The sequence below is a fragment of the Larimichthys crocea genome, chromosome XIX (genome assembly GCF_000972845.2).
Source record: "Larimichthys crocea isolate SSNF chromosome XIX, L_crocea_2.0, whole genome shotgun sequence".
NCBI classification, from domain to species: Eukaryota; Metazoa; Chordata; class Actinopteri; family Sciaenidae; genus Larimichthys; species Larimichthys crocea.
Window position 1 is genome coordinate 10,059,985 of NC_040029.1, and position 12,919 is coordinate 10,072,903.

At 45.4% G+C, this 12,919-nt stretch overlaps 1 protein-coding gene across 7 annotated transcripts in view; it reads left to right on the plus strand.

The window, feature by feature from the left end:
* The window catches only part of LOC104929362 (receptor tyrosine-protein kinase erbB-4), a 220,877-nt gene that overhangs the window by 187,907 nt on the left and 20,051 nt on the right, over positions 1-12,919 (plus strand). For 6 of the 7 annotated variants that reach the window (XM_027291409.1, XM_027291411.1, XM_027291415.1 and 3 more), the window contains one exon: positions 2,818-3,003. In XM_027291409.1, coding sequence (XP_027147210.1) covers positions 2,818-3,003 — 186 coding nt within the window. The remainder of the gene's footprint in view (positions 1-2,817; positions 3,004-12,919) is intronic. The other variant, XM_027291410.1, reaches the window with a different exon arrangement.

Below are 12,919 nucleotides of genomic sequence, written 5' to 3' on the forward strand. Positions count from 1 at the left end.
CCCTCCTCCCCTCCTTTCCCCCTCTCTCTTCCTCTTTTCCCCCTGTTTCTCCCAGCGGGGGTCTCTGTCCATCCAGAGCCAATATGCTCTGTCTGCCGGCTTGTTAAACAGCAATCTAAAGGCAGGCTCACGCCTCGCCACTGGGAAACTAGCCACTGGAGTGCCAGCTCCGAAAAAGTCCACACATACACACATGCATAACCAAACAACACACACTTTGCAACAAAAGGCTCGGACGTGGCGTCGGTGGCGGCCTTGTGTGAGTGAGAGCTGCAGGGTGCTTCGCCTGTGTTTGCAAATATGTGAACATTTCGCGAGCGGGTTGATTATTCGAGACGTGAAAAGCAACTGCTTAATAACGCACTAAGTTAGTGTGTTTTGATGCAAACACGCACTTCTTGGTTTTCTGTCTCCCAGCGTGTGTGTGTGTGTGTGTGTGTGTGTGTGTGTGCGCACAAGTTACGGGGGAAGTGAGCAAGCGAGCTCGACGGGAAAGGAGGGTCAGTCGACAGTAATGGAGGTCAGCGCTCAGGGAGATGAGAGAGAAACCAAAACACACACACTCGTGCACGCACACACACACACACACACACACACACACAATGCTGGCACCGAGAGTCGACGAAAGAGTTTAGCCTGACATAGTTTACGACTCCGGGGTCTTCTGGGATCACAGACTGGGAATAAAAGCACTCTCTTCTTTCTGTTGCACACACCGACGTCCTCCTTCGCTCTTCCCCGTCCTCCCTCCTCTTTTTTCTTCTCCTCTTGATCCCAAAAAAGCGAGCTACGCCCGACGTCGAGGCTGTGGCTGCAGTCGTATAATGCAGTTAGGTGGAGAAGCAGGTGGTTTTATGAAGTGGAGATGTAGTGGCACTACTTCGGTGCCGGGAGGCTCTGCTTAAATCAGGGCACTGATGGTGCCAAAAGCCTCCCTGTGGCCTCTGGCCCCCTCCTGTTTAGAATTAATCTACTCTACACACCCACACCACCCACACCACCACCACATCTCCCTCTAAGCTCATTCTTTAGCATCTAAATTTAAAAAGGCACCTCATCTATCTATCAGCTGCCCCCAGGGCCAAGCCAGGATATACACCTCCTCGACCATTTGCTGTATGCAGAGACGGAGAGAGTGTGTGTCCTTGAGTGTGTGAGCGTGAGTGTTTTAGAGAGCTGCCAAGAGAGTGTGTCCGCATGTAAGAGTGTGTGAATGAGACGCAGGGAGAGGCAGTAGGAGATGAGGTGAAGGACTGGAGTGAGTGTTTCTAAGCAATGACTCTGAGTGCAGCTTCTGTTCAGCCGTAATGCAAATACACGTCGGCCACGAGTATCAGCCCCTCGCCATCATAACACTCCATCACCGCCGCACATCCTTCTGCTCGCCGCTCGGCAATAACAATTACCCGACGGTGAGTCCCAACTGTTCCAAACCTCTACGTCCATCTGCTGCAGGAGGAGATGAGAGGGAGGACGGGAGAGTTTTCTGTCAAACCGGAGAGAGACGAATTAAAAGCAGCTCGTGAAATCAAACGCGGAGTGACTCCGAACTAGGCAGGCGTTATTAAATATGCACCCGCTCGCTGTTTTAATCGTGTTGGTGCAACAATTACAGTAACAGCCTCCATGTTTCATACGCGTTCAAATATAGATGAAAAGGGCCGCGTTTGTGCAGCTTTGAAGAAGGTTTCTGCACGGGGAGAATACTCTGTGGACAGACAGCGTGCATGCAGATACAGTCGCCATCCCACAGGTCTTCATTCATGCAGCTAACCCCGCCTCCAGGAGGAAGTGTATTATCAATAAATAGATAAACAGACCTAGGGGAAGCCTCTAGGGGTCCGAGAAAATGTTCTGAAATGCTTAAGTTCACCTCTTCATGCTGCTATGAGCATATGAAGACATTGCTCATGCTCACTGGGAACTGATTGAACAGGCGTGCTACTAAACATGACTCGTGGGACTTTTTGACACTTTATTTTGGGTTCATTCTTTTTTGGGCTTCAGTGGAAATGTAGCCAAGATCATCACAGACGGTAGCGGCTTAAAAACCAAGCGAACATAACCCTGAACATATGTTTCTGTAAGCAGGTTCCTTTAATTTATTCACTTCTGAATTGCCACCACGACCCACATTAACCGCAATAAAATCAGCTGTTGAGGCGATCATGTGTTTTTTGGGTTTTTTTGTGGGGATATTTAATGACCACAAAGCTGCAAAAATTGTCTTTTCTAAGTGTCCCTGGTCCTAAAATTAGGAATCCGATACATCTGATTTATGTGACCTCTTCTGCAGCTTGGATCAAGGTGACATCCTGCTCATCGAATCATTAAATGCATTAGAAAATGTTTGGCCCTTGTTCCTGTGTACATGAAAACATAGAGGGGGAAGTTAACTACAACTCCCAGGGTGCATTTCATTAAAAAACATCCAATCGCCAAAATTAAAGTGTTGTTATCTGCACTACTAATGGTGGATAAGCTAAAGAAAAAGTAAATTCACTTTAAATCTACTGTGTTTTAGTCACAAATTCAACATTTTGAATTCACTACAGTGGCTGAGGCTCATGGGTATTGTAGTATTTTGAACCATCGTCACAACTTCACCTTTGTTCCTTCATGTTAAGTTAAATTAAGGGTGTCAAAGGTGTGAAAAAATGAAATGGGATCCTAGATTTGGGTAAAACACTCAGAGAACCAGCATGATTCAGCAGAACACTACTACATATCCGATATCTGACTAAGGTAATTCCCATCCATGAAGTGCAACAGTCTTCTTAGTCCCTCTTTGTCCTCTATCCACCCCCTCTCACCCAGGAGGCCCTCATCATGGCCAGCATGGAGCACCCCCACCTGGTTCGTCTGCTGGGCGTGTGCCTGAGCCCGACCATCCAGCTGGTCACCCAGCTCATGCCACACGGCTGCCTCCTCGACTACGTGCACGAGCACAAAGACAACATCGGCTCGCAGCTGCTGCTCAACTGGTGTGTCCAAATCGCCAAGGTAAGTGACTACAGTCAGGTCAAAAGAGGGTGGCATCTGGTCGCTGTGAGCAGCAGCATTTCTGTGTGTGTGTTTTACTGTTCTGGATATGTTGGCAGGTGTGAGGGTTGTAATAGATTTAATGGGTTTGTGTCGCACGAGTCTGCAGCCAGTGTGTGACGGATGGTGACATGTACTCTACAGGCATGCCAAGTCCGGTGTCAACCCAAACAAGCTCAGATTTTAGCAGAAATGTGACATTATGGCAGTTCTGGACTGCTTGCACAGTCTCCCTATTCTTTAGTTCGGTGCTTCACTTCAAGTTTCCACTGTTGTCCAGGTTTAGTGGCACTGAATCCTGCAAACTCCGAGCTTCTCTAAAGAATCAGAGAGCAGCAGCTGCATGTTTGACTGTGTCATTTGAAGAACAAATACCGAGTCTGTTGGTGTCTCTTCCACTTCGCCCCTGTTGATCCTAATTATCCTCACTGCTTGACACACTGATCATTCTCACAACCCTTCACATTGACACGATAAGCCACTGACATTGTTAAGCAGCAGACAAGCCTAGTTTGCTTTGAACTCGGCCTTAGAAGCACATCAACACGCGTTATTCTTTCAAAAAATGAGTGACGGTGCAAGAAATTAACAAATTAAAAGAGCCATTCTTCTGCGAGCCAAACAAAATCTGCACTCTGAATCGTCGAAACAGCAGTACGGCTTGAAATACTGTGTGTGCTTTTTGCTTACCCAAAGAACATTTGTGTTTTGTTTGCAAATTAAGTTGATGCGGCCAGACTGCTTGATAGTGTAACTGCTGGGTAAGATTTAACTTCTCTGAGTTATAACTCCGGGATGGCAGTAGGGTGCTAGGCTGCTATTACATGCTGTGCAGGCAGACATCTGCTGTAATACAGAGGCATCCCCCATCAACTCTGGACGCAGTAGCAGCGAGAAAGGATCTGACAAAAAGGCTGATGCACTGCTGGCACTGATAGGGGTTCAGAAAAGACAGCAACTGTTTTATTTGTCAAGGGTTTGTCTTCTCTGATTGTTGCAGTTAAAGTGAAATGAACCATAGTTGTTTTTACGGTAAAGATCTGTCAACACAGTTTTTTACCGTTTAATAAATACGGTAGAACCTTTTCATATAATTAACATGAAAATACCTTATCTTGTCATGTAAAATAAAGGTTTTGTCATTAAATGTGATCAGATAAATGATCTGTTTGGGTGAGGGAGCATTGTGTTGCCCAAGAAAACCAAGATGGATTTGTGATCTGGCCCATGGATAATACTGAGCTAGTTTTATCCTGATGTTGACACTTTTTATTTTAAACTTTTATTTGTTAAGTTTCACTGAGAGGAAGCGACAAACAGTACAAACACAGTCTGATCTGCTGCCGACTGCTTCCTTTACTTTCCCCACCAGGATTCGGGTGTAGGCATCGAGCCGACGATCTCTCAGTCACAAGCTCGCTTCTCTAACCATACTCCAAAATGATTTGAAGGTTTTACTGAACTATTCATCAAAGCTTGTGATACTCTTTTGTTTTTTTAAGTTTAGATCTTGATACGTTTGGCAAACATGCAACAAATGGGGGTTCAATATTCAGCTCAAGTGTTAAAAGTTACTTTGATATCACTTGTCATGTTAATGTATCCATTAGCTCCCTTGCAAACAGGCGTACCACTATGAAAAGACAGTGAAGCCGCAGGCTGCATGTTTATAAGTGACCCACTGTGCATGGAAGATAATTTTCTCCTTTATCAGTCCGTCTATTGGCATTGATTGGAATTGTTCACCGCAGCATATTCTCTGTTTCATCTATAAGTCAGTGATGAGCTTTGGTTTCACGGGGTGGGGGAGGTCTTAACCCTTCAGTCTCCCATGATGGATGATTCCCATGAGCTTCAGGAACAGGTTACTTAAGCAGGTACTTATTGCTGTAATTGGATTCGATTTCACCTGTGGCGGCAGGCGGGCCGTGTCAGTTTCTTAGTGGTTCTGTAAGTGAGGCAGAGCAAGAGGGAAGATTATTCACAACTATCCTCGAACCGCGCGGACGGCACCGTGAGATCCAATTCGGCAAATAGGTTGATTGTGATTGATTGGAGTTTATTTTTGTGAGTGTGCTCGTCTATGATTGGAAATCACAGACTGATAATTTGGTTTTATTGATTGAATTAGTGAATCGCTCTGGTGTAATCAATGCCCTATGTTCCTATTAGCCTTTGACTGGCTTGTGCTTTCTATTTCTGTCAACAATAAGCACGACTATCTAAAGGGTTATAGACCCTCGCCGCCGGCACCTTAAAGACAGATCATGGTTTGTAAATTGAGAAGACATGTCACCGAGGAGCATGTGGACATGTCAACATTTCAGGGTAGTGTTTTAATGGCTTCATTAGTTTCACAGGAGTATCTGTCAAGCCCAGAGACCTGCGGGTGACATCACAGTGTTTTATACTGTCTGTGGTCCAACAGTCACCCTCTTTTAGCTCTGTTTTTGGTCTCCACCAGCTCCTGAGGGAAATATCTGCCTCTTTAGCTGCTAAATGCTCCATTGTGTTCGCCAGCCAGTCGTTAACTGTCTCCGCCTGCTGTTTGGTGCTGATGCAGGTGGTGTATAGTGGGGTTTGTGGAGCTCTTTCTCTGCAAACAGCTGCCTGCTGCAGTGGAGAACGTCACTATGAGAGCAGCGAGACTAAAGCAATAGTAAAGTTGTGGGACAGAGCAGCTAAACAATGAGCTGAAACTCGTTAATCAGCTCTATGAAGCTGAGGGGAGCTGCAGGTTCAGGTGGTTATTCCTCTGAACAGCACATTGATGTCGAAATATCAGCAGACTTCTTATTTCTGGGCTAATTTTAATGGCAATCCATCCAATCGTTGTTGGGATGTATCAGTCTGACCATCAGACAGATATTTCCATCCCTTGAGCCACGTCGATAAAACTTGGCAAAGCTAAACCAAAGAATTACTGAACTGCACACAAATCAATTTGCTTCCACTCCCTACTGATACAGGTTTGTGTTCCCAGTTGCAGCGGGGAGTCCATTTCACAGCATGTGTTTTACAGACTACACAAGCCCTCGCTCATAGAGTTAAAACGCTCACAGCATCAAAGGCAGATAGCTCGGTTCTCCTCTGTTACATTAGCCTCTCCAGGCCCTCCATCTTATAGCTCCGAGGTATTTTCACTCTCTACATTCGTGTCTTTTCATTTCCACGTGTGTGTTTCAGTGTTTCCGAGCACATGCTCATGTGTTTGGGCACGTGAGCTCCCGCTTGTCTGAGTGATCTTTGCGCTCTCAAGGTAATGATGGGGAACCTGTTCTCCAGGAGAAAGAGCATCCTTCGGAAGACACACAATGTTCTCGCAAAGGGGAGAATAATTTTCGCTCGGCCTTCGGTTAGCTTCAGTTAGAAAAGCATGTTGTTAAGATAGAGGACAGGAGAGAGGTGGTATTAAAGAAGAAAAATCATATAAAACATATAGACTGAGACCAAGGACTGTGTGAGCGTGATGTGCTCTACATAGACTGAGACCAAGGACTGTGTGAGCGTGATGTGCTCTACATTTATCAGAAGTATTGTATATAAGGATAGGACTGAAAACAAAAGTTAGATAAGAGGATTCATACCACTAGCTCCGCTTACCATAAAGAGTGGAAACATCTAGCTCTCCTGACAGCACCTACAAAGCTCACTAAGCTTGTCTCGGGTCAGGTCACGGTGGCAGCAGGTTTAGTTCCAGGCGTCCGAGGTGTTTCCAGGTCAGATCGGATATATCGTCCCTCCAGTGAGTTCTGGGTGTCACGTGGGGGTTTCCTTCCAGAAGAAGTTCGCCCAGGAGCACCTCAGTTGGCTCCTTTCAATGCGAAGGAGCTCTACTTTGAGCTCCGGATGTCCAAGCTCCTCAACTTCAAGTCCAGACACCCTACAGCGGCGGAAGCTCATTGTATTGTATAGCAATCTCATTCTTGCAGTCATTACCCAAATATCGTGAGGGTTGGAACATAGATAGACCGTCTCAGCTCCTTCTTCCCCACAACGGAGCAACTGAAGACCGGCTCTTCTATTTCAGCGTCATGGGTAACTCGAGACTGTAAACACAGACAAACGCTCTGCTCGCCGCAGTCATCGCTCTCCATCACGACGTGATTCACAGAATGTAAACATCATTACTTTGCTGTTAATAGCCGCACCCTATTCAGAGGCGAGACAAAGGCAACCTTCCAATCATCGCTCCGAATGAAAGAACGCCAACGCAATTACATCAGGACATAATTAAAGCACGGCGGGGGCCTGGCGATGCTCGACGCCGTCCTTAAAAAGTGAAATACATACCTGTGAAATGAGTCTGTCACATCATGAGCCGGTCGGAGAGAAACTCTCCCTCTTTCGCCGTAATGTCGTGGCAGTCTGCCAGTCCCCCACCTCCTCCACCACCTCCACCCCCACACAACAACAGCACAAACACCAGCCGTATGTGGGCTCTGACCCGGGCAGGTGACCGCTGCGCCGCAAATTGATTGGCTGAGGCCCGTCGCCAGGCAGTGACTCTTCATCACTGAGTGTTTTGGGCATTGAGATAATGGCCCCCATTAATCTACAGCCACACTCAGGGCTGCCCCACTGCCACACACACACACACACACACACACACACAATGACTGACGCTCACATTACAACACACACACACACACACATGCACTTACACACATTATACAGGACACACACAGAGGTCTCTAAAGATCTGTGTGAATGGCCTCTAATTTATTAGTCTCGATGTTTCCTTTCCTTTTTTTCTGCCCTCCTTTCCTTTCTTTCCCTCTCCGACCGAATCTTTCTCTTTATATGCCGTCCAATTCTTTCCTCTCCTCGTATGTTTTGCCCTTCCCTCTTCTTTACTGTACTTTTCTTTTACTTCCACTTTGTCCTCACTTTTTCTGTCCTTCTCATTTCCTTTCCTATTGCTTCATTTCCTTTACTCTCTTTTCGTGTCCTTTCCTTTGTTTTTCTTTATTTCCTCATGGTTGTCCTTCCTACCTCATCTTCCTTTTCTACCTTTCTTTCCTTTCTTCATTTCCTTTTCCTTTATTCCTTTCCTATTCTCTCTTTTTGTGCCATTTCCTTTTTATTTTACATCCTTCACTTTTCTCCTCTTCCTTTAGTTTCCTTCCTTCCTGCCTTATCTTTCCTTCCCTTTCCCCTTTAACTCTCCTTTCCTATCTTTATATCCATGGACTATCCTTTTCTTTTATCTTACTTTTATTCTTTCCTTTCCTCTGTTCACATGTAAGCAGCTCTGTCTTCTTTCCTTTTTCCCTTTCTTCAGTTTTCATGGTGGCGTTTTGCTCATGTTAGCAGATGTTGCCCTACATCTCCGTGTACATTTCCCCCTGCAGGCCACGTATCCTCGCGTGACTCGGTGTGTGTGTGTGTGTGTGTGTGTGTGTGTGTGTGTGTGTTTGCACATGTGCAAATGTTTTAGAAAAGCAGTTCTTCAGAGTTTCTTGCCTTCCTGACTCTTTCTGCATCTCCCTCTTGTCTCCGTCTTCTCTTTATCACTCACTAACCAAGTCTCTCTCTCTCACACACACACACATATATACAGACTATTTTTTTTCCATTAGGTTTTTGGATTATTAATGGAATAATTAGGTTTGGGATGTATTTTAATGAACAAATCAATCACTGAATTAAATATGGGATCGGAACTGAGTGTATGCGGGGCTACGGGAGTCTTTTAATTTGGCTCCCCTCGCCTCTCCTCTCACTTTCTCTCCCTCTGTCTTCCTTTCACTGCCTCTCTCCTCAGGCTCAGCATAATGAAAGTAGAATAGATTCAGCGAGTCGCTGTCCTGCCGGTGAGAACGATTGGCTTTGGCACTGATAGCCTGGCCGGACGCAGGTTCCTGATGGGTTTTTTTTTTGGAGGGGAGGTGGGCAGAGTTGGGATGACTGTCGTATCTAGGCCACGTCGGTGAGCGACGAGAGAGTGGAGCATTTCGTTTTCCCTCGCAGCAAACTCGCCGACTCACATCAGCACAGCATGCCCTGCAGGGAAACTCCTCCAGTTACGGCGTTAGAGCTGCGCCGTCATGGTGGCTATGGGCGACGTTTTTTTAATGGTGAGGCCGAACATTGACCTTAAATAATTTCTCCAAGGCCAGCTTGATTCTGTTCTACGTCGTGGTTAAATACGCATGGAGGCATGTGTGCATAAGCGGTACATGCTTCTTTACACACACATAAACACACACTTAAATCCGCAGACATCTTCCCCACACACCCCCCGCTGCTTAGTCAGGGAAAATCTGGGGTCTTTTTAAACTTGGCTCCTGATCTTTGGACTCACATGTGTGCATCCATGTGTGTTAATATTCTTGTGTGGAGGCACAGATGTGTAGATTAGCATCCTGCGGTGGTTCCCCAGATGTGCCACCCCGAGAGGCAGGAGATCCAATCTGGTCAAGCTTAGTGTGGAGCCCTCTGTGTCATTCGCTTCCCCGCAAACGGCGCCCTGTGCTGAGCAAACACATCTCGCCTGGACTCATTAGCCAAGCCTCAACACTTCTTCTTCGTCCTCCCTCTCTCTCTCTCTGCCCCTTCAGCACATATCCTTAATCTCGCCGCTCCTTCACTGGAGGATGGATTCCAGTCTTTGAATCGGAGCTCTTGTTGTCCATCATGTCATCGCATTTCAATGAGAGGAACGTCTCCTGCCTGGACACGTGTATTTAGACATCTACACTGCTGACTGATTTCCTGTGTTTTAGTGACCTCCATAGGTTTGAAGTTTGCGAGCGTAATATTCTGGTATTCTTCTATCTGGATTTCAACTAGGCCAACTGAAAGCTTGATGTTCATCTCTCCATGCTCCTTCCTTTACCCCCAAGGACTTATTTTATCTCCAGCACATTGTTCCTCGTCTTTGACTCGAATGGATTACCTTCATACATCTTGAGATCCTCTCTTTATCCCTCTCTGAAAACACTGCAGCAGTCAGACAGACAGACATCTTGGGCATGCTCAGAGTTAGTCATGTTGGAGGAGTCGGTGTACGTGCGGTATTGAGGATAGAAGAAGAACAACAAAAACGTTGCTCACACACCTAAGGAAGTAAAATGTTATTTAAAGGTACTAAAGAGTTTTGCATGGTCTAAATTTAATACTGATGCCACGATTAGGCCTGTGTTGAAAAAATCGATTTTCCGATTCTGAATCGATTTGCATATTAACTCCTTAAGATCGATTCGTACATCCAAAGATCGATTTAATTAAATTAAAATTTTAATACATTTTCCCCCGGGGAACTTTAACCCCACTAGTCACGTCATTGAATTGAAACAGGCGTGCACCGTGTTGAAACGACACTACGGCGTCTCACACACGCGAGGTGCGTTCAATGGCCGTCGGAATGACTATGATGCGTTCATGAACGTAGGAAAAATGGAAATTCACCCAGAATATAATAAAACTACAGATAAAAGAACACTCAAGGAAAACTACAACTACCAGCCACTTCTGTACGTTCTCTTAAAATAACTGAGGCGATTGCGGGTTACATTTGCAAAGATATGCGCCCGTATTCCGTTGTTGAAAACGAGGGCTTCAGGCGACCAAAAAAATGGTTTTAATAACACTAACCCGAATCGAGATCGGATTGGATCGGAATATGATAATCGATTCTCAGTCTTGAGAATCGGAATCGAATCGATTCTTGGAATTTGAATCGATACCCAGTCCTAGCCACGATATGACCAACAGAAGCAAACAAGGTGACAAGACTGACTGTTTCTATGCCACCACCTGCAGCCAAACACTAAAACACGACCGTGTTTGTCCACCAGAGTCAACACAAACTGAAAGTTTTTGGTAGCTGCTTAAAGTAGAAGTACTAATCATGAATAATTTAGGCAACACTCCCACGGGGAACCCATCAGTAGTACAACCAGCCATGCTGTGTATGTATACATACTCTTACAGTGTGTCACGGACAGGAATAATAGCAGCACATGAATGATTTAAGAGTTGGACAGCCTGTGAGCAGGTGTTGTTGCAGAAGGTTTGATGCTTTTCAGTCTTTTTAACGGAGGAAGTTAAATTCTGGTTAACGGGGTGGGACGAGTGTTGAAGGATATCATGACCCGCTTTGTTTTGAGTCTGATGGTGAACCAGTAATGATTGTGTATATTTAACTATGAGAGATGCTGCGTGTGAGTTCCTGAATTTTCCTTCTTAATATTTAAATAATGCATATATATCCTGACACATCCCAGATGCCACTGCTGCATGTTATCGTTAAGATACCAGATGTCAATAAAAGGTGTTAGAGCGGGAGCGATGCTCTGCACTGAAAGGTAATTATGACTATGAAGTGAAGAGGAACGTGACTCCTGTCAACAACGTTCGTTTAAATTCTCGTTAATGGTTGATGAGTGCATCCATCATTGACACGTCAAACCTCAGATATGCAGCATGCTCATGTTAGAGTTACATCCTGTTCCAAGTTGATGACATTGTGACTTAAAATTGATTAAAGCTGAGAGGAGGTTTTCAGGCCCAGGGCGTGAGGGGAATGCTGGAGCCGGTGTCGTGCCAGAACAGGAGCTGGATGAGCTGGCTTACATCGCTAGTTAGTCTATGCCAGTGTTTCCCAACCTTTTTAGCTTGAGTACCCCCTGAGCCTTCTTGTCACTTCAGGAGTACCCCTCACACATATATGCGTTGAAAATTCTCAAAAAAATAGAGCATAACACAGCGGTTATAGATGAAAATCATTTTATTTAATCTTCTTAAACTGAACATAAACTTGTCAGGCTCTCTCTCCTGCTTTTTTAGACACAACTTAATGCAAATTAATAATTAGTAATTAATAATTGTAGGCCTATTAAATAAATTACTTACACAGCAGACATTCTGTTGTCATATTACGAATATTACGAGTTTTTGGACTACAGTTTTTGTAACGCCTTCTTCTTCAAAAAGAAAATCTCCCCATGCGCTGCGTACCCCCTGCAGTACCCCCGCGTACGCGTACCCCCGGTTGGGAAACACTGGTGTCAATTCAACAACTGTCAATTCAACATGGATTTGATGAAATTAAAACTTTGCATGTCAACAGATCTGAGAAAACTCCGTCCGATGATGAAGCTGATGAAAAGCAAACTGCAGTGTTAGACAGATCTGATCTGAAACATCAGAGGAGTTACATATTAAAGGATCTTCACGTGTGCATATAAACTGGCTGAAATATGTGATGATATATAGTGAATGATTGATGTGTTCACTGCCACTAATACATTTAATTTCCACTATATTTCCCCCTAAAAGACATTATACTAAGTTAGAGTGGATTTAATGCTGTCAGCATGTGATGTGGTCGTGATCCATGTTCAGCACTTCATTTCCCAGGGGCTTCATTAATAATGCAGTCCCACAATTCTTTGCATCTCAGAGCTTGTCGGGAAGCACATCACGCCGTGATTACCAAACAGCGCAACCCGTAATACTATCCGACATCACAAAACCAACTAATGTGCACCCTGAGCACTTTTCCCCCCTTCATCCAGTGCATTCACAAAATGTTTCACACACACATATATGCGTGGACAAGTCCCCGAGAGTGCGTGTGCGTCCCTGCTGATGCAACAAAATGAGGAAGAGGTGATGAGGAGAGCGGGCGGTGTAGAGATAAGCCCCCCGGGTCTTTCTAATTATCTGTAAGGATCAGCAGTGCTCAAGGATGCATGAGGGGAGGGATTTGACTGCCAGATCCACTGGGTAGGAAGGCCTGATTGGATCGGTCACCTCTCTCCGCACACACCCATTACTCATGACGCCGGAAGCCGAGGCTCATTAGACACAGGCGTATGCGGGAGTGCAGACGGACGGCGGCGGGATTCTCCTGCCACACCGTCTCGAA